This window comes from Siniperca chuatsi, linkage group LG12, assembly GCF_020085105.1.
Source record: "Siniperca chuatsi isolate FFG_IHB_CAS linkage group LG12, ASM2008510v1, whole genome shotgun sequence".
Classification (NCBI taxonomy): Eukaryota; Metazoa; Chordata; class Actinopteri; order Centrarchiformes; family Sinipercidae; genus Siniperca; species Siniperca chuatsi.
In genome coordinates this window covers 24761624-24785910 of record NC_058053.1, presented here as the reverse complement: position 1 = coordinate 24785910, position 24287 = coordinate 24761624, and the positions used below count along the sequence as shown (strand labels likewise).

Genomic DNA, 24287 nt, shown 5'->3' with positions numbered 1-24287 from the left:
TGTTTCCCACTGCCTCCAGTCTTTATGCTAAGCTAAGCTAACAATCTCCTGGCTCTAGCTTCATGTTCACAGTACAGACATGAGAGTGTTATCGATCATCTCATCTAACTCTCAGCAAGAAAGCGAATAAGCATGTTTTCCAAAATGAAAAACTATTGCTTTTATCTAAAACGCAATGTTACATTAAAGAGACAGTTCACCCAGTTATTTATTGTGTGTTTTGATTTGCTGACAAAAGCAGCAGCGTGTTGATCAGCCTCTTTTTGACTCCTGTTTAATCCAAACTAAACTCCTGTTTAATCCAAACTAAATTTTACACAGACACGAGTTCTCTAGACACCAGTTCATTAGTTAGCTCTATTTTCCTCCCCCAAACTCCCCCAGAAAGCTATTATTCCTTTATATAACTGTATTGTTACATTTGGGTTTAGTCTACAATCTGCAATCAAACGATCTGCAACTTTCTGACGTTAAACTCTGACAAAACTGAAGTTATTGTACTTGGCCTAAAACGCCTTATCGAAAGACATTATCTAAAGATATAGTTACTCTAGCTGGAATTGACCTGGATTCCGGCACCACCGTAAGGAACCTCAGAGTTATCTTTGATCTGGATTTGTCCTTTAACTCCCACATGAAATATACTTCAAGGACTGCCTTTTTCACCAACGTAACATTGCAAAAATCAGGCACATCCTGTCTCAAAATGATGCAGAAAAACTAGTCCATACATTTGTTACTTCTAGGCTGGATTCTCCAGTTGATCCAGAATGCTGCGGCACGTGTACTGACAAAAACTAGGAAAAGAGATCATATTTCTCCAATATTAGCTTCTCTGCACTGGCTCCCTGTAAAATCCAGACTAGAATTTAAAATCCTTCTCCTCACCTACAAAGCTCTTAATGGTCTGGCACCATCGTATCTTAAAGAGCTCACAGTACCTTATTACCCGACTAGAACACTGCGCTTCCAGAATACAGGGTTACTTGTGGTTCCTACATTCTCCAAAAGTAGAATGGGAGCCAGAGCCTTCAGTTATCAAGCTCCTCTCCTGTGGAATCAGGTCCCAGTTTGGGTTCGGGAGGCAGACACCATCTCCACATTTAAGAGTAGGCTTAAGACCTTCCTCTTTGATAAAGCTTATAGTTAGGGCTGGGTCAAGTGAGTCCTGAACCATCCTTGTTTATGCTGCTATAGACCAGACCTAGACTGCCGGGAGACTTCCCATGATGCACTGAGCTCCTCTCTCCTCCTCTCCCTCTCCATCTGTATGCATTCTTATCCCATTAATGCATGTTACTAACTCAACATCGTCTCTGTCCCGTAGTTCTGTGCTTTCTCGTCTCTCTCCTCTCTCCTTCTGTCACTTTCAGCAGGTATTTCTGCTTCCAGAGCTGCAGAGTCTGGATCTTTGATTGAGGGCCACCTACTGCCTCCATGTTCCTGCTCGACAACCGCTACTACAATTATTATTAGTCTTATTATTATTATCATTATTATTCCTATTATTATTTTATTAATATTATTACTACCACTACCATTGCATCATTATTATTATTGTTATTTTAAAATCCTATGTGGAATTTGCATTGTGCTACTGTTTCCTCTTCTCTCTCTCTCTCTCTCTCTCTCTCTCTCTCCACTGTCGCCAAAGTGCTTGCTCTTGGTGGGAATTGGTCTGTCTGTGTAAATAATATTATAAAGAGTACCGTCTAGACCTGCTCTATTGGAAAAGTGCAATGAGATAACTGCTATGAATTGCCGCTATATAAATAAAATTGAACTGAAGTGAATTGAATCTAAAGTATTTCCCAAAATGTCGAACTATTCCTTGATTTTATTGGTCTAATACTGATCTTGCAGATCAGCTTGGGGCATCTCTATTTTCAACAACAATACAGTTCAAAAGTAAGGAGAAGTCAAATGCAGAGCAAAGGTTTAGAAAGCACACATCCTTTAACATTATCATCTTCAACTTAAATTTAATTTCAAACAAAACAGTGTGACAGTAATGACAATGAGCTTGAGCTAAAAGTGAGAGAATGACAAATAGCAAACAGCTGGAACTCATTTTCGATTAACCAAAGACAAATAAACCAGCACAGAAGAGAGAAAAACAGACCTGCTATTACAGCCAAATCCTTCTGGGTGCCGATGCCATGCTGCTCCTTATCTTTATTTGCTGTTACAGTTTGATCTGGAGAAGCAGAGATGAGAAACAGACAAATACCCCTCATTAATGGTCCTATCATATAGGAGATGCATGTATGTCATCTTTACCCGTGAAGTGTTGTTTGTTACACCTCACTGCCTGGCTCTAGAATTACACAGAATTATATTACATGATAACCAAATTAGTTTCAGTTTCTCTCTGTGTAAGCACCAACATATCTATAGATCTCTCTGGTTGGTTAAATGACTTAAATATCATCGACATCATCTCATCTCAATATCATCGACTTTCAGTTTCAATCCCTAATAGAGACTATTAATGGTCGTAATCGTTTTAACTAATTTTTCTAGGATATTTTATGATGTATATTTATATATGTCGTGGCAAAATGGCATTGGCTAGATGTAAGCAACTTCCAGAACCTGTCCGTCCTATGAGAGTCACTGGCACTGCTTACTCTGATGAAGACTTAAAGCTTTTTAATAAGGTACAGCAACTAATGTTTCAACATGAAGCACTAACCGCAACTGTGTGCTCCATTATACTGCATCCCTTCCCATAATTGGAAAAAAATAAGATTTGACAATTGTGTCACTGTTAAGAGGCTGGTGTAGACAGCTCCATTGGTAAAAGAGGAATTACATCTGTTCTGTCAGAGAGACGACTGAAAACACAGCTGGTGTCTGGTTTAGACAGATTTTTATTAGCTATATTCACAAGTCACTAGTTACAAGTCAGTTTTAAAAGCTGCAACAGTTTAACAGGCATTTTTAGATACTAAGCTTCTCTATGAGATGTAGGTGAAACTCACTCACTGGATCACGATTAGCTGGGCGCACTCCAATACGTTGTTTGCAGTCACATGATTCTGATGAATCCGAAATTCAGAATGAGGCAGGAAGTGAAAGGCAGAACGGACGAGATGGAGGAAAAGCCGTACTGTGCTAGTTATTGTTTACTCATTGCGTCGTCCCAGTCAACATGTGTGTGAAATCCGGAACTGCCCAATTAATAAAATAAATAAATTATGGCTAAAAACCTATTTTGAGGTCACAATGACCTTTGACCTTTGAGTCAAGCGTGTCACCTATTCAGTGTCCAACCAACTGTGAAAGCTGGTCACAATTTTGCCTTCTGTTCCTGAGTTATAGTGTTGAATAATGATCAAAAAAAGTATTTTTCCTGGACATTATGATGTCACAGTGAAGTTGACCTTTGACCTTTTGGGTAAAAAATGTCATCACTTCATCGATCAGTGTGAAATGTCATAATTACCGCATCAATTCTTGAGTTATGGCCAAAAACGTTAATACTTTAAAACGTTAACGACAACCTGAAAACACAATGCCTCCGGCCACAGCTATCGCCGATGCGGAGTCATACAAATGAGTGGGTTAGCAGCTATTTTTGAGGCTTAACTCCTTGGTATCACTAAACTATATCACTTTTAACCAAGATAGATCACCATAGTATCTCATGCTGCATAAAGCTAACCTGCTTAAAAGGCGGTTCAGTTCAGAGGATCAGTTCAAAATGTGTAAACTATCTACCTTTTCCAAAGTAATTAGATCATTTCCGCAGGATCCTGACATGGACAAACAAGTGGCTCTATTGGCAGCAGTTCCTTCAATAGACACTAGATGCTGTCTCCAAGAAATAGCTGCAAACTACTTGTGTTGGATGCGCGTCAAAACACCCACACCTATTGTTTTCTGTGTAAAATCCCACACACAAGACTCTGCCTTGACTTCTGTCTGTATGGTGTGTCCAGTGTGTGCTACAGGCGTTAAACGACGTGACACTACACGATGCCGTGAGTAGAGTTTCACTGCAGCCGCCCTCAAGTGAAGCAGGGAGAAGGAGAGAAGCGGCAAGAAAGAGCCAAATAGCTAAGCAGCAGCAACAACAGGCACTTGAAGTCTTGGTAAAGGCCAAAAGGAAGAGAGATTAATTAGGTCTGCAGCTTTTTTGTTGTCGATTAAAGTGTCAGTTTTTTTAATCGTTAGTCTATGAAATGATAGTTAATTGTGAAAATCATCCTCATTAATTAATTGCCCATGGTGGTGACATTCACTCATTCAGTTTACAGATATTTAATATACAACGATTTAAAGGGACAGTTCACCCCATAATCAAAAAATACATATTTTTCCTCTTACCTGTACTGCTATTTATTATTTTGGTGTGAGTTGCCGAGTTTTGGAAATATCAGCCATAGAGATGTCTGCAGTTTTTGAATATAATGGGACTATATGTATATGGGACTATAGTTCCTACATGAAACTGCTCACAACAAATCTGTGGATTATCTTCAGTAATCATCAGTATCATAATTTCTGGAAAGAGACATTGCTGTTGAGTTTTTGCTAAATAAATAACTGGAAAGATGAATAGATTTTTTTGTCATCAACTAATTGACTGACAGTTTCGAATACAAACATTCAAATGTTTGTGTCTGTGTAACAGTTACCAGCTTGTGTGATTCCCAGTATTTGTTGCTTTGCATGTAGCTCAACCTGAAAACTACTATTTAGTGCCAGTGTACGTGGATGAGTTCCACAGCAGATTGTGTGAGTGTTTTACCTTGCAGTGTGTGCGAGGTGGACTCTGCCAGTGCTCCACAATTTGACTGGACCAATGGACCACGGATGGTGACTAATGAACTTCCTCGATTCGTCAGTGCTGCCTTTAGCGGCGCCACGTGATTGAACTGGACCGAGGAGAGGCAGCCAATGAAACCTTTAGAAGCTGCTTGCATTACTTCCTCATTGAAGTTCTCCATCCCTACAGAGATACAGTCGATAGGTAAACATATATGTTGTTACTGTTGGAGACATGTTTGATTTTTTTTAATTACAGTAATTTCTGAGTAGCCAAGTCAAGAATGACAAAAGAATGGTGACAGGAAATTGTGACTGGTTAGAACAAAAGAGCACAGAAAAACAATAGAGGGATGACGTGGGAGTTTTTCAGCAATTTTCTGAACATCATGGGAGGACTTACTGGTGACTTTGCCCAATGTCAAGGATCTGATTAAGATCAGCTCTGCATCAGATGACAGTGTGTACTTTGTGTGGATGTCCTGGTCGATCTGGTTGAGTGGAGAGAAATCAAATAACAAGCTGATTACAAGAAATCTAAACCGAGGAAACACCAGCAGCAGCAGCAGGGAGCGCATTTCAATACATTATAGATTGCGAATTGTGTTCTCTACAGCTTCACACAAAACCATAGCCGCCCACAGTTAGCTTTAAAGTGGTTTAGACCTTTCACTTCTGCACTACCATGCTGACTCAGTTGCATCACTTAACTTGATGATCTGCAATAAAACAGTGCAGGATTTTGATGACGTCCATTGCTGTTTCTAAAATGCCTACAGTGGTACATCTACAGACCAGCCGATGACCCAGCTAAGAATAGATTTCATTGCAGTGGAAAATTGATTTTTAACACCATCTCTCTATTGTTAAGTGTTTGGATAGCAGGTAGAAAATTGTATTCTTGTTCCTTCCTTATATGAGTTGTCATTGTACAGAATTAGATTAATTAATATATGTGTTGCACATCGTTTGGTGGCTTATTATACTAGCTTATAGTAGGCCTTTCTAGTATTTTATAGCAGGCAAACTGGCAATGATGAATCAAATATAAATGTAATCTGGCTTTGAGATTGACGAAATCATGTTTACTCAAGATCCACTTCCTTTCAACCACAGAGAATCAGATGGTCAGTCTTCATCACCAGATGGAGTTTGCTTTAGTCATCACGTGTTGTAAGTGTGGAACTTCAGACATGCGATAACAATCATACAAGGGGGAGATTGTAATCCTCGCAATCACAAAACTTTTTGTTTTGATTGGCTGACTCAAGATTGACAGAACTATAACTTTTTTGCATTGGAAAGACAGTTTGGGGAAAAGCATATTGTCGTCCAGATGCAGTGCCAGTTTAGGGAAACTACAGAGGAGAGATGATGTGAAACTTTACATGATGCATTTATTGGTCAATACTTCTTTCAAAAGGCCGAGCTCCGATCATACACACCCACTGGCTGTGAACACATCTGCAGCTGCTCTGCCTGGCTGCGCTGGTTGAAGCTGCGACTGTGGATATGGTCATTGCTCGGTCTACGGCTGCATTTGTGCTTGCAGTAGCTGTATTGTGACTACAATTTACCGCTCCTATTAACATTAGCCAAGAAAGCATCATCAAGCAAAAATTTCAGCAAAGAAATTGCCACCGTGACCTTTCCGGGGCTCCGTACTGCTCACCTGTACATAGAGGTTTTTTCCCACTCGGTGGATTCTGATTCGATGGAGTCGTCCATCTGCCAGGTTACTGAGGGTGGGGCTGAATACATCTGGACTCCTGTCTCTCTGAAGGTGATACCAGATCTGCAGACTCCCTGGACACAAAGCATGAAAAGACATCTCCTTTAAACAAACCTCTGTAAAAATCCTCATCGGAGCACTTTATGATCATTGATTCACTATTGTGCTCACTGCTCAATGCGAATTTTAAAGCCACAGACTCAAGTCCAGTCCACTGACATGAAAACCATATTTTATATTAAACATATCCTACTTAGGCTTCAAATATGTGTACATTGCATTATAAAATATATAATGATGTGGCTGCTTATTTATAAATAGGCCGCTATATCCAAACTTCTTCAATTGCCTTTTGAGATATTTATCTCATAGCTCTTCGCTCCCACACTGAATAAGTCAATATGTTCTCAGTGTTCCTCCCACACACACAATTGCTACCAGATCAAAGAGTCAGAAAGATATGCATTGTCAAGTGGAGCTGGGTCTATATTACAATTCCCGGTCTGTAGGTGATGGCTTTGTGTTGTGTTTCATTTCAAATCCTAAGAGTGCTCCTATGGATGAAGGTCACTGTCGCTGAAGTGTCTCCTCTGCCCTTCAGTGTTTACAGAGACCTGAGAAACATGGGCGTTGTGATTTAACACAAAAGGCCGACTCTAACAACTGCACATAGGTGTCACTCAATATGATACTCTAAAGTTTGGATACAGCTTAAAGGCTGTCAGCTTAAAGCTTTGAGGCCTTTCTTGTGTCAGAAGCTGAAAATACTAAGAAGTGCGATGACAGCAGGAAATACCCTGTAAAGTGTTACAAATGTGAGGACTTTTTCTGAAATTTTCTCCAGACTTATAGTGAAACAGTAAAGACCAAGCGCTTTTGGGTATTTTTGTTTTTATTCTTTTATTGTTTTGTTTAGTGAGAACTGTCCATGGTCTTTTTAAAAATTGTTTTCTTTTGGATAAACGAGTGCTTTTATTTTACATATGGACTAGTTTAAGTTTATTGGACTTTCCAAAGATGCAGAGGAGGAGCAGAACCGCGAAGGTTAAATCTATTCATTAGCCTATAATCAGTTTGTGCAAAGGTGTGGGGGTGGCTCCGGTATTATATTCATGCTGGCAGCTGTGGCACCAGTAAAATACATATTAACTGCCTGTTCACTGTCAGCCTCATTTTCTGTTCTGCTCAACTCCTTTCAACATGCAAATAAACTTGAGATTTCTAGGTTTTCAGGGTGTTAGGTGTAACTGGAGTGCAATTTGATTATGACTGAATAATTTTTATTTAAGTGGATTGCTTTTTTTTTTTGGCCTAAAAAGGAGTATCTCTGTCCGCTTCCAGGTGAACTCTGGTTTATCTCATTTGTGGTGTGAATGTAAAGTGGACCAGCACACTGTCAAGGAAGCAATCTCCTATGTAATTATGCAAGGTCATTTGGTAACCATGGGAACACATTTATGTCAGCCTGTGAGTACAGGGATTTTCCTGAATATCATTTACATGAACAGGGGTTAAAACAGAGAACAGAGGTGTGCTGAGCTTGTGTCCTACTCCCATGCCCTGTTTTGGTCCAGTTTCTAGGTTACCTTCCAATGAAGTAAGGTTCGTAATAAGTCAGTGTTTGTTTTTGTTTTGTTTTTCTTTGGTTCGAAAGTGAACCAAACTACAGGTGTGACAACATCTTTACGGCCTGGTCACACCAGAAAATGGCACAGCAAAATGAATCCGTGCATCTTGAAAGTCAGACAGAGGAGGTTAAAAACGACTGGATGGTGCCACGCAGCTAATAAGCTACAATAGCTTCCTCCATTTTGGACTTTCCGGCTCTCTGTTCCCTCGAAGGTCAGCACAGTCAAGCCAGCTTGCTATTGGTCAACGGCGCAAATTTGCGGGTCAAAGGACGCCAAAGTTTGCACTGATTCCATGATTAGAAAAAATAATTGCACTGATTTACTTCACCCACGAATCCACTAATTGGGGAAATTCCATTGGAATGAATTGATTTTGTTTTGCAACAAAATCAGGACCATGTCTTTAGTTTTTGTTTTTAAAAGGATTTAAGGCCTAGTGGGTTACAAAAATTCGAAATAACTGAGCATAATTGAGCTTTACACCTGGTTTGGTCACTGAGCTACTTAACTGGAAAAAGTTTTGATTCCATGACTGCTCATCCCATGTACCCGGAAAAAAAGAACTTTGAAATCACAGTCATCGCGTTAAATCCCATCACTGTCATTTCAACTGAGGGCTGAAGGCCTGTGGGCAACGCTGAGGGCTTCACATATCAAACAGTATGTTTCCATCCACGTTTTTGCTGCCATATTATGATGCAAACTATACAACATTTTATCCGACAGGATTCGAAATGGTTTCAAATAGCCGTGGACAAACGGCACAGATATGATATTTTCACAGATATGATATTTTCATATGAACATAACAGAATATAAATGCATAAAATATCCAGTGCATAAAGGGACTGTTTAGCAACATTGCTTTGATGTATGTAATTAAGTGGAAGATGTGTTTGCTAACAATGCAGCTGCTAAAGTTATCTGGCTGCCTGCATAGGCTAATTACTGTTTTCTCCATGTCTGTGATGAAGGCTAAAGATCATATTCAAAGAAGTATATAATCACTTAACTACAGTATATATATCATTGCCATAAGTTATTACTGTGTAGCAGGTAGTTTTTCTTTGATATGTATGTATAAATGTAAACCTGTATGTACCGTTCTTGGCCAGGATGACAGTGATGTACTGCTGGTTGAAGGTGCTGACAGTCAGCAGCATGGTGGGCCTCTGGGAGGTGACGAAGCTGAAGGCCACGTCCTCTCTGGCCCTGCTGCTGCTTTCTGTGGAAACACTGGAGGCCTGCGAGCTTCTGTTCTGCATCACTGAGAAGGGCTCCTGGAAGGTGTAGGTCACTGAGGACTCCATGTCAAAGGACACTGACACTTCTGCACACACAGGTACACAGAGAAAAAAAGGTTTCAGTGCAGGGAGCTCTTTTAGGGCTCTTTCTGAAACAAGATTAAAAGACTAAAACCCAGCTCACGGCCTCCAGAGGCTGCAATGTTCATTATTCCACATAACATGAAAGCGAAAAATCAACACAACCTTATCAAAAGTGGGGTAAAAAATCTTGTTTACCCAATGGGTACAACTAGACGGAAGGCACTGTTCTGAATGAAAATATGTCCAAAAGCAATGTCTTCCTTCAGAGGTGCAGCAGTGTGTATATACAGGTACATGGGAAATCTCTGCGCAGGTGGATTTACTGTATACCTTCTTAAAAAGAAATATGCATTAGTGTCCATCTTGCAGAGCAAGGCTGCAGCAAAACATGTTACAATATTTTGTGTACTCTGTGGTGTTTTCTGCACACAGGAAACTTTCGTTCCCTGACTTTTAAGGCAGTCCTTCCTGCCAGGCAACAGTGTACCACCATAAGTGGCACCAAGCCTGAATAAAAGTGTTGTCTTAAGGATAAACTTGAGGTACAAAAGCCCATCCCGCTGGCTGTCTTTCTGTAATCTACAAACTTGGTGGAGGGGAGTAGCTAGCTAATTATGCACACGCACTACTACAATTAAGAAGCGAACACACCAAAGCACATTCTTAAACTTCATTAAAAAGAAGAAAAACAACCCAGAAACAAGCTAGCAGGAGGCGCATCTCCATGAGGAGACGATGACACAGATAAAATGTTGACAACAAACCAGTGGCTGCAACAGCACCACAGGGACTCAAGTGTTGTCGATCAATGCCATTCAGACCAATGTTACCTCAACAGGTGCTGACATTTAAAACTCCCTTAAGCAAGCCTGTGTATCCTCTTATTTATATTTTATGGTGTTTTATGTCTGTATGTATGTTGGATGCTTTATATCTTTTGTGAAGCACTTGACATATCTGCTCTCGAAAGATAGCTATATAAATAACGTTACTTACTCCTCTGTGTTTTGGTGTGTGAAAAAGCCAAATTTCAAAATAAATACATAGCTCCTGGAGTAGGGGATGGTGGAAGGGATGGAAGCCACAGTATGCCAACTTACTAAGATGCCATTACAACACTCTCTTGTTTCACACTGCTGCAATAACACATTTACAATGACAGTGCCTCAGTAGTACCACAGTCTCTGCTAGTAACACGTAATCTCTAGGCTACTGCTGTTCAGCTGCATATCATTGCTGGGTGCCTTGTTTTTCACAAAAGTACTAATGTATTTATACACTAAATAAATACCAGAAAACAAAACTGCTTTGCAAAGTGGCAACGTTCATCATGTGGAGTCAAAACTTGAACAACACAGAGCATTGAAAATCTGCCATTATACTATCATCCAACTGAAAGCATTTATCTTTTTAACTGCATTTTATTCCTGAAATTTCATGACGTTTAACTCATGAGAGAGACATGGAGTCTATAACCTACAGGTGACATATCTGATAGGCTCTTCAACCACAATAACACAACTAACTGTGGCAAGATCTAAGTTGTAAGAAACTAGAAATATCTTTGAACAGCAGTCGGATTAGCAGCATCCTGGCATGGGTGCCACTTTCATATTTAACACAGTGAGCAGGAGGAAACAGTGTAAATAGTGCAGTGTGGTTAGCCACATTCACAGCCAGAATTCTCATCTCTCGTTGTTCAGAACGCGCCTTCAAACTGTTTCTCTCTACCATGTCTACACGGCTGTTTGCTCAGCCTACTGCTATTCTATCTCTGTGTCGGTGGGTTTCAGTTGCCGTCTGTGCTCTGTTCTGTGCTCACATTTTGCAGGAGATAATTTGGTCTAATGCATTTTAAATGTTCTTGGAGTCTGGAGTCAGGACAAGTATTAATTGCCTCTTGCATTACTCGCATTTGTATTGATGCGCTGTAATGGAATAACCTTGACAATGATCGATTATTTGTTTGCTGTAATCAACATTAATCTATTAAAAGAATTACATTAAGTGTGAAGCTTTTGAGATTGATCAGCACTCACCTTGGTTACAGGTGGTTCCCCCATATGCGGACTGGGAGCAGTCGCACACGTAGCCATTGCTCTTCTCGATACACCTCCCTCTGTTGTGGCAGAGGCTGCTGGAGCCGCTGCAGTAGCCGGGACAACCAGAGCTCACCCCCGGCGTCATCTTGGCCCTCTCCTCCAGATCGAAGCTCACGCCGTTGATGGTCAAAGTCCTGATGCAGCCCAGGAAGCCCCTCTGCTGGGTCGCTGTTCCTCCTGAGACGAGGACAGCCGTTAGTCACATCTAATGCTTTCTGGCTGTGCTAAGAAGCATCTTTGATGACTTTATAACCACGATTCCCTTTAAGGCTGATGAGGATTTACGACAGACATTTACTTAATTCCAGTGTGCAACTCTGTAGCCACTTAAGCTTATGAAACCTCATTAAGACTAAATATACAATGCAATGGACTAGACAAGTTTCCAAGAGATGTCCCTGTGAGATGTGGGAAATGTATCAAATTGTTATGCCTATAATTTATGTGAGAAAAAACATACAAACAGGTGGGTATAATCTCCTTTCATGATCCCCTGAGGCTGATAATACTTGTTAAATCCTGTACTATTTCATACGGAGTGAAACTTTGCTTGTTTATATTTCAGGCATTTATTATACGTTTGGTGACTTTAATTCAGTGTTTGGTATATTTTGATGACAAGGGTTGGTGACACAGCAGTGCTTCCATACATACTAATGTTATTACTGGTAATATCTAGCAGGAGAGGCGCGTCTATCGGGAGGGGGTCTCTGTGCTCTGGACATATCATACATGCTAATGTCACTGGTAGTTATATATTATGTGAGGTGGCTTTCATGCTATCTAACTGTGCTGCCTGTTGATGGTCTGGGTCCTGGGACACACGCACACCATTTCTCACTACCTGAAAGAGCCAACTTTGTGTCATTTGAGTTAGCGTTATAATGCTACTAGCCGTTTCTCACTGAAATTACATTTGTCATGTTTAGCCTTCAGATGCCTATCACACTGTGGTATGTTGTAAAAACCTGTTTGAAATGCTAAGATGAGAACCACATATAAATGTACGTCTAAAATGTAATTGTACTTGTTTCTGTCAAATTGCATTATTCCTACTGTACATGCTAAAAATGTCGGTATATAAGCTAAACATGTTTTCTGCCCCAGAACTACATTCGTCCTCGGTTGTTTGCAAACTTGAAAACTGTCTATATGTGTTCAGGTCGACTATCAGAATCAAGGCATTTAATACAGCTTGGGGTTGCAGCCTTTTACAGTGTAATTACAATGTAATTAGACAGAAACATTATTTAGTACAAATCTTGTGTTACTTAAAGAACAGGATGTATCTGTCACTGTTTACTAAAATCTATAAAAAATGGAAGGAGCTTTTAAATAAATAATTAAAAGCCCTACTGTGTTACATAATATACTGTAGAGCTACTGTATATTTAAAACATTTTCACAGTTATAATCCTATGTGGAGTAAGTGAGAAATTCAACATTCATGTCAGTATAGTGCGCCTCGGTGTTCCATTATCCATCACAAGAGTTGTTTGTGACCAACGAGCTACATCTGTCTTCTGTCGAATAGTGCTAGTGTTAAACGTCTTGGATAAAATACGACAGAAACTAATACAATGTTATTTTTTAACCTTTCTGGTTACATCAAGATAAGTTTTGTATAATACAGATTTAGAGTACTATGTAGGCAAAATCACATAATGTTATTTTGTTTGTTTCAGCAAATATATGGTATGTACTTGTAGACATATTTTTTATATTGAAAATGTTTTAAAACAATCAATAAAACTGTGTTTTTTGTTATCTTCCCACTTCTTATTTTATAAAACGTTAGTAATTTTTTTTTTATCTACTGTTTCAAACTAGCAATCAGTTTTAAAATGGCCGGAAAGCCTTTAGAACCGACATAATCACACATTCGTATTAACTTTGTATTCTGAGAGAATGGATGCGTCCTTTCATCTAATGACAAGTTCTTCTGAGGTCCACAGAGGATTATTGCTTCCATTTGTCATTTCACTCCTCTGATAAATTATTTCTTAAAGTAAACGATCCATGAAGTGCATGAACTGAGGCCTAAAATGGAGAACACGTGAAAAAAACCCCACTTTTTTAAATGGTGTCTCTGTCTCCTCCAAAGGGCTGGTGTATTATTAAGGAGACACATTAAAATGTCAGAGGGGGAAAGGCTGCTGGAGAAATGTGAGAGGAGAAAGAGAGCAGCCATGCTCCTGAACCAGAGCAATAATGAAATAATAATAAAATACATTAGTTCTTCACAGTAGCTTACAGGACAGGTTTGCATTTTTTCAAGTCTATATTAATACAGTACTCACAGGACAAATGTACGTTTAAAGAGTTATTGTTATCTGTAATCACTTCTCTCCGTTCTGGCTGTGAAGAGACACCTTTGTAGTACGACTACATTGTAAGAGATAGAGGACAAAATCCACAGTCCTTTCTCTGTGTAAAAATGCACTTTAAAGTTTAGCCAAAGCTAATATGAGACTTCTGTAGTCTGAGTTAGCCAAATCAAGTATCTTTGTCCTGGTAGTTGTGCATACAGAAGAGGAAAACACAAAGAGGAACATTTGTACTACAAAAACTATAACGCCCACTTGATTTGGAAGCCTCATCGTCATTAAACAGCAAGCCTGGAGGACTTACATGTCACATTTCTTTCAGTGTAGTTACACTGTGCTACAAAAGGATGACTTCAAGGCCAGTTTGGAGAGGAGGAATGATTACAGCGACCAATAACTCTTTCAAAGTCAAAGCACATAGGCTATGGCATGTGAGTGTTGTGCTGAGACAGACTGAGACTGAAATCTGAACCTTTCCTCTAAAGCAGCACTATCATTAATTGTTTTTATATTAACAATGAAAAAAAATGATTACGTGCAATGTGAAAAGTGTCGCTCCTTGTGATAAACCCACAGAGAATAATCCCCCGACTCTGCAGTTCCCTTCGGCTCTCCGGAGCGTCTTACTGTCTTTCAGCTCACTGTTTTGCTTTTAATTGCCCTAAAATTTACTGTACTGGTTTCATTCTCCCCACTCTCATCAACCTAATTTCCAGCAGGGTTCTCCACTAGTCACTTTTTTTTGCTCCTGCTAGAAGTTAGCAGCTAGCAGGTGAACAGTGTGGAGCATTTTGCAGCTAAAGGGCCAGATATTTCCCTCAGGAGTTGGTGGAGACCAATAACAGAGCCAAATTACTGCAGATGTTACTCTGTGTCTACTAGATGGGTAAATAGGCAACTGTTTGCTAGCTTGTTAACCATATCAGTTTTATAAGGTGATAATATGTCAATGTTGCGTTTACGGCTTGCTGCACTGCTCCCCCAAAATGCACAAAAAAATGAATGAATGCAGGTTTATATAAACCCATCTCTGGTGGAGGTTTAGTCAATCTGATGACGAGCCTACCTACAAACAGCTGGCTGCTGAGCCGTAAGCGGGGGTGTCCGTCAGCTGGAGCCTCCAGGAAGCGGAGGGGAAGCTGGTCGACCTGCAGGGATGCCTCCTTCACATTGCGCTCTGCCCTCACGTAGTGCCACTGTCTGTCATTCAGAGGGAGGTGGGACTTCACGGACAGGACCACCGGACCGTTTCCCACATCAAAAGAGAAAGTCACCACTGAGGGAGCTGGGAGGCCCGTGGGGAATCATACACACACACACATGACAGCCAGGTCAGACTGAATGTGATATTAGGTTTTTTATGTGCTACTCTATCCTCCCTCTCTGATGCAATGTGATACAATGCTGCTGGGAAAACTTGATGACCTGAATAGATTCATGAGGGGGCTCAGCTGACAGCTCGTCAATATTTCACAATATCTCTGATGCTGCAGTAATACATAGTGGCTCCAGATATCCTGAGAACTCCTCATTCAGGTTTGTAAAGAAAACACAATGTAATAAAAAAATTCCACATATTTTTAACACCTATAATAAATAAACTAATCCACTGATTCTTGAACCACCTCTCTGAGGACTGGACATGTAACCTGTGCTTATTAAACATGCTGTTTGGTAAGTACAAGCTCATGTCCCTTAATTCTTTAATGCAAGAAAGATTTTGCCTGAGGGGCAAAACGGACTTATGAGCATAGACTAAGTGCAATAGCGACAGTGTTTTGTTATTAGCATGGCAACGTAGCAGTGTGAAAACATACAATACACAGTTTTTATGAGGCTTAGCACATACACTGCCCCAGTTTGTTGCCTGGCGGTGCTATCAGAGTTTAGCCTAACGTAAGAGCTCTGACCTGCTGTTTGTAGTAGTTGGGGAAGTTTGGGAGTGGGAGTGCCCTTGGAAGGCAATGGGCCCAGTGCATTCTGGTTGTTGTAGTTTTTCTACCTTTTGAACAACAGGGAATACCACAGCCCCTTTTCTCTGGTCATGTATTACCAATTTAAAAAATATTTTATAATATCTTTCTACTGCATAGACAGCCCAGTTTTATGAAAATACCACCTTTCCAGCGGTGAAATTTCCCTTTAAGGATTTCAGATTCATTACATGGGTAGCAAGGAAATGCATTTAATGTATACTATGACAGCCTGACATTGCTGTTGACTGTGTCATTAGGTTCATGCTGTGCAGACCTGACAGCCTGCTTCTTGCTGAAATCAACTACAGTACAGCTAGCATTTCCATGTGAGAAAAAAATAAGTCGCTGACAGCTTTTGTGGGTGTTCTAATGTATGGCTGTTCCTTTTTTTGCATTCTGTGTGCATGACCTTGTCATGTTCTTTGTACATGCTGCACTTCTCTTATTCTGGTTGACTCACAGCTGAGCTCCATTCTGATGAAGTCCTTGAGGCCCAGGTTCTCCAGAAACACTCCTGAAGGAGTGCTAGTCTTGAAGTAGAAGGCGATATCAGAGGCGAGCTCGCCCTGCAGGGTGGGGAAGTAGAGGTAGGAGGACTCCTGGTAGAAAGACGCTGCATTCCATATAGACTCTGAAAGAAGAAGGAAAGAAAAGATGACCGTAAAGTGGAGGTAGGAGAAATGTACCAAATAAGGTGAGTCTCATTTGTCTAAATTGTCTCCCTCACTTGCATTCTTTCCTCACATTCACAATGAAGAAATACAAGACAGGAGGGATTTAATGAAACATGACATCTGATCTGTCAAAATGTTTCTAATGTTGACTTCTGGTTTCTGGTGTCACACACTTTGTACACTCGACAGTCTCAATCTCCTCTCTGAGAGGTTTTGCAATTGTATAACAATCACTGTTCTAATGGAGGAACACAGCCATTTGCAGAATTGCAAGAGGTCCATTGTCAGGAAAACATCATAATAGATAGTTTTAAGCATTTTAAGCATTTGAAACAACAACCAATGCTGTTGATTTTGTGGTGAGACAGTCTTTGTATTTCACAACGTATGACGATTTCCACCAGGTGCCAGCTTTTCAATGAGCTGTTTTATTGGAGCACATAAAAAAATTTAACTTTTTTTTTTTTTTTTTAGGAGAACTCATTGTTATGGGATGCTGTGGTACCAGAGTTAAATGATGTCAAAAAATACCATAAGAGTAACAGTTTCCATTATGTTTGAGATTTTTGTTTTTTATTAAGCAGCAAAGGACTATTTCAAGGTAAAAAATACTGGCTTTCGTTTTGCTGCATTACTAGAAACTAAATGCAAACTGCCTAACCTATTTCTACTCTCAGAAAAGTGTTTGCCATACAATTATTTGCATCTGCTTTTATATAAAAACAAATTCATTTACAGTTCATGTTCATATATTCATAATAGTCCAGATTATGATAAGAATGTCTCATACACATCACAGGTATTGTTCCTGGAAATATTCTTGATAATAATACATTTTAGACATACTTCAGCCTGACATATTTGATGTCTTTAGGAAACATTGGTATCTCCACTTGGATTTAAAGTTTAAATCATGGGGGTTTGAACTACATTTGACTGCAAATGAGCTACTAAAAATTCCCTGCCCTATGTCCACAGCTCACTCTGGGACATGAAGCTGTAAATGTCTACAATCTCTTTCATGTTCCAGTGCTGCTGTCCATCTTTGACCCCCCATTTTGGCACCCCTGCCTGGCTGCACAACATGAGTTTGTAAAGATGGACCCACTGGTAGTTCCAGCTGATTTTAAGAGGTTATAGTCCACACAGCCAGGTGTCCAACTTGTAACAGAACAGATGATGTTCTACTCTCTATCCGTGAATAAACACATGAGGCATAACGACATCATCTGAGAATGTTTTGTCTCTGATCAACACTAAGCCTGTAAATCAAGGTCTCCATCTGCAACCAAATCTGGCACAATAGCTTCCTCACTGAGGTGATCACCTACTGTCTCCATAACAACGCAGAGGGCCGATGTGGTAGACGGCCTGCGAGCCCGTTCTGTTGGTGTCTCCAATCACTATCTGGCTCACTGGTAGGTGGTCTTTATAGGAGAGGATTCCTGTGTCATTAGCCCTGTGACACAAAAAATAAATAGTAACACAGAGCCCTTGGGACTGGATGCCTTTATGGGGTCCAGATAAAGGCATCCATTCCTCTGCATTAGCACAGAATGCAGAGTAAACACATTAAAAAGGCAGCAATCTATCACAATACAGACAACTGCCTCTGGAAATATGCAAACTGAGCTGAATCGAGAGAAGCTTTGGAATAGATTAACATATTGTAAACAAAGACATTCAGAAAACGTATAATACAAAACTATAATGCAGCCTTTGTTTCTTCATTCAGTGCTTAGAAATTAATCTGATTAGTTTGATCATAACTGTATATTATGAATGAGCTGTAATTAATCATTTCAGAGTACCTACTGGTATATGAAATTGTTGAAGAAATTCAGACACCATCTAAGGCAGATAATGAGCTCCAAAAATGACATGAATATTTTTTACATATACATTCATTTTCAAGAAACTGAATATTTATGTAGAAAGATGCAGAAGAAAAACACTGAACATATTCTGGACTCTGAGCTGCTCTTGGTGCTCTGTGAGTGGTTTTAGCGATTTAGGAATATTCTCTCTGAATAGATTTTTGTTAAAAGCCTAACTAATTAGGCTTAAGTATCTCAGGATGGTAGTTTATGGTCAACCACAGAGCAATTATGAGAGATCACTGATATTATCATATGTAGTTTTTTTCTCTAGTGGTCTTGTCTCTATTTCTTTTTTTTTTTCATGTTTGTTAATTATACATATTTGGATCCTCATATTTAGAGCAGGATGGGGATCCTATAGGTGTGGGTTAGACATACACTCAGTTGCCAGTTTATTAGGTACACCTAGCTAAAACTAATGCAGTCTAATACAACAGTCCTGCAATACATTTTTTAAACTAAATGTTCAGTTTTTGTTTAAACTATTTCGAGAGGTGTTGATTCAACTTCATGATCACTGTGGAGGATGTAGTTTGTGGTGCTGTTGAACTGCATTATACAGAGAGGTGTTTCTGTTATTTAGCCTACCCTCATTGATATGAAAGGGGTGCACAAAATAATAGTGTTTGCACTATGTACCATGCGTCTGTATCAGCATCACAGTTGCAGAAGTAGTTCATGTCGATGCAGTTCCCCTCCAAGCTGCAGGAACACTGCTGAACTCCAGACAGGAAGCCTCCCCAGTAGCTTCGTCTCTCTCCTTCCCGGTCCAGCCACCAGGAGAGCGGACTGCCATCTGCAACAATACACCAGACAGTCAGCGACCACTGCAGCAGCCTGATGCCTGCCAGATCCCAGAGCTCAAGCTCAAGTAGGTCAAGGTCATGGGTTATATTTGAAAGATTGTATTGCTTTTGCTTCAATGGCTTTATCTTAAAATGCAAAAAAAAATATGTATGGAAGTGCACTGGGAAAAAAAAAAAGATTAACAAATACACCAAACAAAAATGAAAAATTTGTAGATAAGCATGCTACAGAAATCCTGTTCTGTCAGAGGCAGCTGTGCCGAGAGGCTTACATAACACGAGACGTTATAATGAGAATAAAATCAAGCAAATAAAACTGGGACTAAAGGTAAGTAACCAAACCTCACAACATAAACAAAAAACACAGGTTTCAGATAATTAGAAGATTTTGGTCAAAAGTCAGCGCATCAAGTGTTCAAACACTGGGAAAGACAAAAAAAACTATTCAAGCACACTTAATTTGTCTATTTGTTTGCACTTAAAAATAGAGCAATATGCAAGATATAATATACACATCAAGATATTCACATACACAAACACAGCTACATATACTGTACACACATACATAATACATTTCACATACTGTATTCATACTTAAAGTCACACACACACACACACCTAGATGTCACTGTTTGCAGTCATATGCAATACATACACACATGCATATAGATGTGTAGATTGTTCGGCTGTTTTAACCCAGAGCCGAACCGGGGACGGGGCTGCAAATCAGCCACAGCTAGACGCCCCGTATACGTTGCATCTGTTGCATTGCAACTAGAGTGTTGCATTTGTATGTAACAATGTTTATCTGAATGGTCCCTGTTAAATAAACTAACAAACAAACAAATAAATAAAAAACCTGTGCTTATACAGAGACCTTTCCGCAAAACTCAAACCAACATAAACACATTGCTTTAAATATAAATAAGAATAATATGGGATGGAAAGTAAATTACAGGACAAACAGGGTAAAACAGGAATTAACAACTAAAGAAAAAAAACGTGACTTAGTTACAGAGCTTTCAAGTCAAAACAGTTCATTTCTGATACATTCTTTTTAAATGTACAATTACCTCATGAATCGTGCAAATGTTATTTCATTGCATGAATTTATTTGTTTTGATTTTTTTGCTGACATTTCATGACACGATGTGAATGTCAATGAGGCCACAGTGAAGCCATAAAGGCACAATTTGTTAATTCCACTATGGGGTCAAGTGGTCCAGCTTCAATCATCTGTCACACAGTGTGACCCTGCATTGGAGATGAGGCCAGAAAGCGAGAAAAAGCCCATTAAGCTACGTGTCACAATACTTAATCAAGTGTCACGCTTCTGCTGCGATTTCTTTCTTCCCAGCATACATTATAGCTGTATTAGGCAACATTTTTATATATGGATACACATGTCGTATTAATCTAAGTCACCAGGTCAGTCTGAGACAGCAAAGAATGTTCCATCTCCATCAGTTCACTCTGTTTGCCCATGTGAAATTCTGCTCTTGTGTAGATAACACTCAAATCTTCTCCAAACAGGATCTGATGGCCTTCGACTAACAATGCCACAGTCTGACCAAAATTGGAAAGACAAAAGTTGGTTGTATGCAATGCTGAAACACAGACAGGATAAGATCATGTGGGCTAGAACAATGGTGGCTAGACAGCCTCAATTTGCATTACAAAGGTTGATAATAACACCTGCTTTATTGTCTTTACCCTCTATCTCTGTCACTCACCGCAGACATACCGCATCCCTTTTCCTCCTATTCTGCAGCTTGTTTTTAAAACACTATCCAGACCCTGAACAGGTACACAAATAAGAAAAGGCAACAATCAATACTTCCTGAAGGAAAGGTGAGTCTCACCCTCTGCCTCAGATTGGCTGGATATTGACAGGACTTGTTCCCAGCAAGAAAGCAAATGCATCTTACTCTCTCCTTTACTGGAATGACTGGAAATCAAACTTCTGACAACTGCTGCATAAAGCCCCACAACCAGCCAGAGCAGTCAGGTGGACAAAGATGAGTGTGTTGTAGGCTTTAATTAAGGTTTTCTAAATGCCAAGTTGCCTCATACAGTATACCCACACAAACAAATACCTAAACAAATGTAGCAACACTGAAACAATATTGCTGGATAAGAATGTGAAAATAACAAGCAGGACTGAAGAATAGGACAGCGAGAAGAGCAGTCACTAAATTGCTGCTGTGAATGTTTGTTTCTTCACTATCATGTTAAAAGCCACAGAGTTGCCTCAAAGCAAACTTAATTCATTACAGGTATTGAATAAGAAAAAAAAACAAGTGTTTAACAATGCAAATCATTACAATGTAAGGCAAGTTTATTTATATAGAATACTTCAGCAACAAGGCAATTCAAAGCGCTTCGCACAAAACATCAAAAGCATTGTGACTAAGTGCAAAAGAAACACACCACAAAAGGACATCTAAATGTCATTAAAGAGCCAAGAGAATAGAAAATAAAAACAAGATAAAATAGAAACTAAAATAGCATAAAATACAACAACAGAAGTTACAGTGCAGTGTAAGAAATGAATAATTATTTGATTTAATATAAGGCAGCGGCACACAGAAAGGTCTTCAGCCTTGATTTAAAAGAACTGAGAGTTGCAGCGGACCTGCAGTTTTCTGGGAGTTTGTACAGCTAAACTCTACAACTGGAGGTGAACTTCAGAACTTCTTGGCACATGCCTGCCTCTGTAATCCCAGTAGGCTACTTCGAACAGCTGCGGTTGTTGTTTTTTTATCTGTAAATTAGCATAAGTGCAATTTTGTCCAATAATTAATTTTAATATGCTGTAAAGTACGTTTGTTGTCAAGAGTGATATTGTTTGTGTCGACAAGTGAAGCATAAAGAGACGTTTCACCTTCTTCCACAGGAGATGTCTGCGCTCACACAACAACTGTTTCTGAAAGTGTTCATGCAGCTATAAAATAGCCAGATTTCTGTCTCTCTTTGATGTCTGGTGTGATAATGAACTTGTTTGTTTGCACACGCATGGCACCAGGGGAATGGCGGAATCTGGGACTTCATGAATGTTTCATGATTTAAGAGCAAATGTTTGGATGTTTGCGACACCATAGGTGCCAGAGGAGTTCAAGATGAATGCACACAAAAAGATTGGAGAGCGCCTTTCTAGTTATTGTATGAATATAACAAGAAGAGCGAAGCAGAAGGCAGGGGGTTGAAGGGGCAGCAGCTCCTAATGTGACAAAACACAGACGGCCTGACTTTCAAACACTCCCCTGATGCTGCAAAGAACAGAACATTCAATACACACAACGTCCACACTGTGGCCATGTTCAGATTGACTTTAACTGTGTGTGAAAAACCTGCCTCAACTTTTGCCCCAACACAATGCAACGTCATCTGGCAAGGTGCTGCATTGACGTGCAAGTGGACATTTCTGGTAGAACACTGTAACAGGAATGCTGTATTTCTACTGTTTAAGTTGCGATCGTCACGACTGATGATAAAACAGTAAAGAAAATCCTGTCTCACAGTATTGTAAGCCATTTTGCAGTGTTTTGGCGTCTGATAAGCCTTCAAACGCATTCATCTGTTACTCAAAATACACTTCCTGTTCGTATTTCATGTCTCAACACTCCTCCACTAACGCAGGCCTTTGCATTTTTTAGTTTTTCAGTTTTCAGTCTGAACACCAACTAAGTCGGCTAAATCTTTAGGTCTCCAAAACAAAAGGACAGCAGCAAAATCTCGTCTTTCTTCTCCTCTGTTGGTCGGCAAACTACAAAAGTGTGCATCGTCGCCAATGTGTGGTCAAGGGTGGGACTGACAGCCTGGTTACTCAAATCTCAGCTGTTTAAAGTGAAATCAAAAAAACATTTTAATTTCTAGATCTAATCCCGTATCCCTGTTTAGTTATCTCTTGGTAGATCCGAAATATATGTGAAAAAAAAAAAGAAAAAAAAAAGACCCCGCCCATCATATAAAACCCAACTTGACTGTTGGCTTGTGAGTTGTAGCAGCTTGCAGAGCAATATCTTCATTAGAGAACATAAAGACATTCTAATTTCCATTTCTGGCTTTCAACCTTCGGGTTTTAATGCAGCCACACCATATTTTATTTTCACATATTTTACAGTTTTTGTCAGCATAAAACAATGATGTGATCTCAGCTCATAAATCCTACAGCTCTGTGCAAGTTTCACATTCAAAGGAAAATAATACTCACCTTTTGTATTAAAGAGACGGGACTTCTTGCAGTTGTAAACCACTTCCTGTTGGCACTGCTCTGACCCTGATACGATGGCACGAAGTTGTTCAGGTGACGTGCTGTAGTTGAACTTCAGGATGTGAGGTTTGCGAAAAGAGGAGCCCTGGACTGTAACTGGAGCTGTGCTGTTGTGCGTCAACACCGTCCACACCTTCTCCTCTAAATGAAAAACGTCTTATTGTGTTAGCATGAACCCACTGTATACACAGATACAGTTAGATTGTTAGCATGCTCTAACACTTTTCATCTGCAAACAAAAACAAATATGCGTTAGCCTGTTAGCATGATCCCACTGTGCTCACCAACAGTTCACACCTTTCACTGTTGTCATATTAAACAGCAGCATTACAGCTTTCACTAACGTTTCGATGTCTATATCTGTAGAATATGTCACAGACATGAAAAATAACTTTTTTTCACACTTCCTAGAAAGACAGGGCTGGCGGCAGCAGCAAGGTAGCCGTCACGCACAGGTAGAGGTAGGCCAGGTGTGGCCTGGGCGTTAGCCTGGTAACATGAACCTAATGTCCTTATTATGTCCTTTAAAATGAAAACTGTTAGCCTCTGAATACAAAAAACATGTCACTCTGTTAGCATACTGCCCACACCTCATACAGAAGAACTGCGAAAACCTGTTAGCATCAACGCTTCATGCGTACCATTTCCTCTAAACACATATTTTTTTAGGTTTATTTCCTAGCGCAAATGACACAATCTCAATTGTCATGACGGGAAAACGTGATTTATAATTTTCAGCACTCATTGCTGTTACATTAAATCATTAAATCTCACATCCAGGGTTG

The 24287-nt window shown here is 39.7% G+C and overlaps 1 protein-coding gene across 2 annotated transcripts in view; it reads right to left on the bottom strand.

Moving 5' to 3' along the window:
* LOC122885791 (contactin-associated protein-like 5) overlaps nt 1–24287 on the bottom strand; it is an 85264-nt gene that overhangs the window by 4432 nt on the left and 56545 nt on the right. For both annotated transcript variants that reach the window (XM_044217428.1, XM_044217429.1), the window contains 11 exons: nt 23443–23643; nt 19063–19219; nt 17875–18002; nt 16330–16500; nt 14960–15178; nt 11504–11743; nt 9239–9466; nt 6446–6579; nt 5177–5264; nt 4757–4957; nt 2123–2197 (listed from right to left, as the gene is read on the bottom strand). In XM_044217428.1, the coding sequence (XP_044073363.1) occupies nt 2123–2197; nt 4757–4957; nt 5177–5264; nt 6446–6579; nt 9239–9466; nt 11504–11743; nt 14960–15178; nt 16330–16500; nt 17875–18002; nt 19063–19219; nt 23443–23643 (1842 nt within the window). The remainder of the gene's footprint in view (nt 1–2122; nt 2198–4756; nt 4958–5176; nt 5265–6445; nt 6580–9238; nt 9467–11503; nt 11744–14959; nt 15179–16329; nt 16501–17874; nt 18003–19062; nt 19220–23442; nt 23644–24287) is intronic.